Source organism: Pelobates fuscus, chromosome 3, assembly GCF_036172605.1.
Source record: "Pelobates fuscus isolate aPelFus1 chromosome 3, aPelFus1.pri, whole genome shotgun sequence".
Lineage (NCBI taxonomy): Eukaryota > Metazoa > Chordata > Amphibia > Anura > Pelobatidae > Pelobates > Pelobates fuscus.
The window spans coordinates 150,741,258-150,747,893 of NC_086319.1; the positions used below are offsets into that span (position 1 = coordinate 150,741,258).

General features: G+C 40.2%; 1 protein-coding gene across 1 annotated transcript; it reads right to left on the reverse strand.

Annotated features, from left to right (window-relative positions):
• Positions 1–208: 208 nt before the first annotated feature.
• On the reverse strand, positions 209–6,123 carry LOC134602554 (sesquipedalian-1-like). The gene is made up of 2 exons (XM_063447526.1): positions 5,854–6,123; positions 209–1,067 (listed from the first exon to the last, which is right to left on the reverse strand). The coding sequence occupies exon 2, from the start codon at positions 1,048–1,050 to the stop codon at positions 271–273; it is 780 nt and encodes a 259-aa protein (XP_063303596.1). The 5' UTR covers positions 1,051–1,067; positions 5,854–6,123; the 3' UTR covers positions 209–270.
• Between the last annotated feature and the right edge of the window lie 513 nt (positions 6,124–6,636).

Consider the following 6,636-nt stretch of genomic DNA (forward strand, 5'->3'; position numbering starts at 1 on the left):
TATTTATATGAAAAAGGAGACTGGATTTTTCATAATCCCTTTCAGAATGTTAATAATGAAGACATTTTTTTAAAAAAAAGAAGAAAAAGTGTACAAAATGTTTGCACTTACAGCAAAATCCAAGTCCTTTAACCCCTTAAGGACCAAACTTCTGGAATAAAAGGGAATCATGACATGTCACACGTCATGTGTCCTTAAGGGGTTAAATATGCATACGACTTATAAAATCAGTTCTAACACAAGGCTTGTACAGCCAAATATATAATTTTCCTATGCGGATTCATGTTGGCTTCTCTGTTCATTCTGCCAAATTCTTCGTATCTCTTCAATTTCTCTTCCATACCACTCGTGCAGTTTGTGGAAACAGACAGTTCCAGGACACACTGGGCTTTCCAATAATTTAACAGAGGAAGTTGGTGTTACAGCATCAACCCACTGAGCACCACGTCTACGAGGGGGTAAAGGTGGTGGAATAACCTGGTTGTATTGCCATGCCGGAGCCTTCTGACTGGTATGCGATGCCATATTGGAGTCTTCTGAGTTCACAAAGCCATTTAGGTTGCACATCTGTGAAGAATTTTCCCATTTTGTACGGGCAACAGTGCGGGCCTTACCTCGGTACCGGCTATGCTTTTTACGAGTATGGCTTTTTTGCATCAGTTCTAGCTGCATTTCAAGCTCCTTCACAACAAGTCTCATATAGTCAAAACTAGCTCTAGACAAGGCTTTCACCCAACCCTCCATTTCATCTTGAGATTCTGCTGCTAAGATGTAAGGATGACATCCTGCTCCATTAAATGAAATTGCAAATGCATACTCTTCACTGGACTGGCAGAGTTCCACAGTACACCCTTCAAGCACGACTACGCCCACAGGTTCTCTGCAATCCCGATTCTCAAAATAAAATAGTAGATTCCCCTTTAAAACAAACCACCTTTTCTTGTAGCCTGAATTCTGTGAACCTCTCTTGTTGAGGTATCCTGTGTAGTCTGCTGGAGAATCAGAGGTGGCAAAATGTACCATACTTTTTTCATTAAGTTTCATGTTCATTGCTTGGGAGATGTCACCTACAGATAGATAGCATATGCAGATCAACAAATACGAAGAAGAAAGGAAATAATAAAAAAATAAAAATACATCCTCACATAATATTTACAATAAAAAATATTAAAGTGAACCTGTTGCCTATTTTTCAACTAAAAGGAAGAGTTTATTCACCATAGCAACTTGGTGTCAGGATGTTCCAGGTGCTGGCTTCTGATAAGGGGTAAACCATACGTAAATGCTGAAACCCCTCTATGCTGTTTCTCTCTGGACCCCTCTACATCCGCTTTGTCAAAATCTTCAGAACGAAAGCCTGGCAATGGCGCCATTGGTGGGTTAGAATGGCCAGCTGACAATCTAAACCAATCAGTAACTCCCCATTCATAATATGGCTTGAAAAGGTATATTCCTGTCTGCCAGGGAGGTAGAAGAAGCATATTTTTTAATTACACATTGGACATAATTTATACATTGTGCTAGTGACTTCAATAGCACAATGTATAGATAAAATGTCTGAAGAATACATTCCCACTAAATTGAAAAAAAACATTACAGGTATCCTTTAACAACAAAAAAAGTTACTTTAGGTGAGTTGTTTTGGCATAGATTATAAATGTAATATTCATATATGGATTTTTTTATATCAACATATTCTGAAAACTGCACAATATAGAAACATGTACACCGATCAGCCACAACATTAAAACTATTGACAGATGAAGTAAATAATCCAGAGATGTAAATGCATCTCTGTGAGGAGATACTGATTGGCGCAGCACAGAGTTTTGCCACTCATGCGCAACAGCCTCTAAGGCATTGGGTTGGTTGAGATCATCAACAATAATGCCATAGAAGTGGAGCGTGGGCTGAGCCAGCTGTAAATAAGGTAAATTACTTAACTTTCTAAGAAGAGCCAAGGAGGGCCAGAGGTTTAAAGTGGTTTTTAAACCTATAATATCAGGAATACATGTTTGTATAGTGTTCCTTTAACCCCTTAACGCCGTTACGGTGTCTATGCCGTCCACATTATAATGGGCTTTAAAGCTGTTGTGGCGGCATAGAACGGCATAACAGTATAGAGCCCCAGGCGCAAGGCAGTACTTACCTTCCCGGCGATCCACTTCATGGGGACTACCTGACAGCCCAGGCAGTCCCCCTCTGCTGAATCAAGACCCCACGGGCCATGTAATCGCTCTCACAGAGCAATCACATGGCTGCAATAGGCATCTATGGAGATGCCTGCAAGGGGACTGCCTGGGCTGTCAGGCAGTCTCTCTGCTGCTGAAAAATAAAAATATTCAAGAAATCACACAACATATTATATATGTATATTGTAATACTTAGTTTTGTTTTATATTAATGTAAAAATACACTTAGAATTAATGTACACACACACACACACATATATATATACACACACACACACATAAAAATAAAATAATGACTAAATAAAAATAATAAAAACATAAAACAAAACAAACAAAATCGAAAAAATGTATATATTTATATATGCAATTTCATTCTAACTGTATTTTGATATTATATTATAATTACATAAATATACACGTAGCCTTTAAATATAAATATTTAAATTCTATATTTATTTTTATGTAATTTTTTTTTTAAAACAAATTACAATTTGAGGGACATGTCTAACAACCCAGCCAGAAAATCCAGAGAATTTAATTTGCAAGCCCCCTATTTAAAGGGACACTATAGTTACCAGAACAACTGCAGCTTATTGCATTTGTTCTGGTGAGTGGAATCATTACCTTCAGACATGTTGCTGTAAACACTGTCTTTTCAGAGAAAATGCAGTGTTTACATTACAGCCTAGTAATAACTCCACTGGCCAATCCTCAGATGGCTGCTAAAGCTGCTTCCTTGGGCAGTGCTGCAGAGTAAGTAACACTGCCATTCACTGTCTCCACCCTCTGCATGTAGATACTGAACTTTCCTCATAGATGAGATGCTGATTGGTCAGGACTGTGTTTAACTTGTGCTGGCTCTGCACCTTGATCTGCCTCTTTGACAGTCTCAGCCAATCCTTTGTGAAAGCCTTGTGATTGGCTCAGACCACCTTTACTGATTATGTCAGCAGACAGAGGCAGTTCACAGACACAGGCAGCAGCTTCAGACTTAAATACATGTAAGATTTTACTATATTTAGGGAGGCGCGGGGGTGGGGGCTAGATTGTGGGTTTAACACTAAAGGGTCAGGAATACATGTTTGTGTTCCTGACCCTATTGTGCGCCTTTCATTTTCAAAAAAACATACAACCTGTACATTGGGGGTCCTGAGTTTCCTTTTTTTCCTCGTCATAACACTGATCCACCTTCACTCTCCCTGCAGGTTGATGGTACCTGCGTCACCCCATCCTTTCAAGCTTGCTGTCTTGTTGTCATTTTTGATCATGGCCTCACCTTTGCACCTCATGTCCAGTCTGTTGCTTAAACCTGTCGATTCCACCTTAAAAACATTGCCCGCATACGCCCCTTTCTTGCGCTGCCAACGAGCTTGTTCATGCTCTAGTAATCTCTCACATTGATTACTGTAATTCTCTCATAATTGGTCTCCCCAGAAGCCGTACTGCCCCCCAAAAATCTGTGATAAATGCTGCTGCCAGGCTGATCTTTCTCTCCTGTCACTCCTCTCACACCTCACCCCTCTGACGATACTTACACTGGCTTCCTGTACCCTACAGGTGTCAATTTAAAATACTAACCCTAACCTATAAAGCTCTAACCAACTCTTGCCCCACTTACATTTCTTCACTGATTCAAAGCTATGCCCCCTCTCAGTCTCTCCGCTCTACTGGTGACCTTCTCCTGTCTGCTGCTCGCACCCTTACTGCAAATTTACGCCTGCAAGACTTCTCACAGATGACTCCTTTCCTTTGGAACAGCCTGCCTACCCCAAGGAGAGCAAGAAACAAGTTGCAAGAGAGTGCTGTGACCGGACAACAGCTCATTTAGCCTGCCCTTCGGTGTGCAATTACAAAGAAAAGCAGGCCATGCTTCTCAGACTGATTCCACCCAAAAGGGCAGAACAGATCAGAAATACAGGCCGGCTCTCTTTGCACGATCATTTCAGTCTTGTTAGGCATCATCAGTGTGGTATAGCCAATATCTCTCTAGGCACTGTGAGCAAGGGGATGGCGGTCCATCAGACTCTCCCCTAGTCTTCACTACTTTAAGAAGTCCCTCGAAACCCATCTTTTTAGGAATGCTTATGGTCTCCAAGAGTAACTTCTATCTGTCAAACCTTTGTCTTGCTCTCTCCTAAAGGGCCACACACCACTCTCAGCTCCAGTTCTGCTACTTTCCCACCGTGTCTATTTGCTGTCTATTGCAATACCCTTCCTATTGTGTTTTTTTACCCCACCTCCTGTAAGCTCGTTTGAGCACGGTCCTCAACTACCTCTTGTTCCTGTTATACTTTGTTATTGTCTCATTTGGTAAATTCCCCTTTTGTTGTAAAGCGCTGCGAAAAAAGCTGGCGCTATGTAAATACCAATAATAATAATACAGCCTTGTAGGTGGAGTGAGGCAATACCAGCATGGCGTGTGAGAAAAGGTTAAATGTCTTTTACTACACAGAGGGGACGTGGACACCTAAATAGTTATTTTACCACTATATTGCCAGGAATACATGTTTGTGTTAAATACACTATAGCGTTCCCTAAAGGAAAAAAAAAAAAATTCAGAGCACAAAGTGGCATGGCAGGTTTCCTTTAACACTCCAAGCACCATAACCACTACAGCAGACTTTGGTAACAAGTTTTACTTTTTACCCGTGGTCCACTGTGCACTTGTTTCTATCTCTGCCGGAAGTTCTCTATACTGTCAAGCAGCACAGTCAGAGAACTTCCAGAAGTAGCTACAGGAACCCAGCAGACCCCAGGTAAGAAATGAAATCATCATCAAATGTTGTAACTAGGATGCAAGGGTATTCCTCTCATCATACCCATTACAGTGTGCTTATGGTACTTGGAGTGCTTCTTTAACCCCTTAAGGACACGACATGTGTGACATGTCATGATTCCCTTTTATTCCAGAAGTTTGGTCCTTAAGGGGTTAAAGCTGGAAGATTTGACTAAAATCACACTTTAAAAGCTACCCAAAGGACAGTTACTCTCTGCCTCAGGACTCTGAAAAGTGTCTGTTTTGGGAATTCAAAAATCTGTTCCAATTTATTAATTTAAATGTTGTAAACCTAGCCTTGTTCGTCCTGCCTTCTTTGCCGGTACATTCTGTTTGGATAATATAATAATATTCTGTCTTGCATTCAACAACAAAAAAATGGCATAAAATAGAATACAAAAAGTATCACAGAAGAAAAAATGATGGAAAGGGTGCAAAATAAATAACCAGTGGAAAAAGCACCGATGTTTACAAAAACAAATCCAATCCTCTGAATTATGAATCCTGGTCGGGACTTCTATAGTTGTCCTCACTCATCCATTGTTTATGTGGTGTGATAAAATGCCAAAGTCGTTAAATAAGCTACGTAGTTATTTTGGTATAAACATGTGCCTGACATTTATTTATAGCTTAATTTGTTTTACAGATCTATGTAAAGTCAGCAGCACAGTGCTGAGCAGATATACCGGAATTTCTTCTCTGTCTAGCCTAGCGAGATAGTGAAAACTAATCTTATTACATCACCTGTTATAAAGTGCAGGACTATAAATATATAGCAACACGAACTACATTGTTACTAAGTAAACTGCATAAACGCTTAAAAAAAGAATTCTCCTCAGCTTAGAAAACCTTTAACACACTAAACGGTGTGGAAATACTATTTACCTTTTCTCCGATGCCTGCCCAGTCTGAATTAATCCGCTCTCCTCCCTTGTTGTTGATAAGTTTGCGGCTGTACTAGGTCATGTTTCGGCTGTCTGGAAGATCCGGCATGCGGAGCGCATTGGAATGCTGACACACTGTCTGTTTGGGATCTGGGTTTGTTACTCTTAGTTCCATGGTGGACTTCTGTATGGAATCCTGACACACATTTCGCCTGGGATCTGGCGTTGCTGCTCTTTATTCCATGGTTTCCCTTATGGTTTTGTCCCTAGTCAATCCTGCCACGTCAAATGAAAGAATGAAAGATATCGCTTCCCTCTTCCTTATTGTAACATCTAGTCGTTACTGAAAACCTACCTATTGCAAGGTCCTAAAACAGAACCACTGAGGAATCCTGCAGAGCTATATTAAATCAGTGATAGTTTGCAGCTCGATCATATTGATTGCAGTTTACTATCTTATCTGCACTATACAATCTATTTAAAGTCATAGCGAGCGATTCACCATTTCCAAATCTACGTACAGTGCACTACCCCCAAAACTAGAATTTGTCAAGTCAAGAAATGTTTTTTATCTGGAGAAAAATCACATGAGTGCGGCTGTCCAGTATGTAGAAGTTATATGCTGCGGGGATTCCATAGATAGTAACCTCTTAAGGACTGAGACAGTTATTTATTTATAAAATATTTCACCAGGATGGATACATTGAGATTTCTCTCAATATGTCCTGGGTCTACAAAACATCGCATTAACTGTTATAGGACTGTATTAGGATACAATATTACA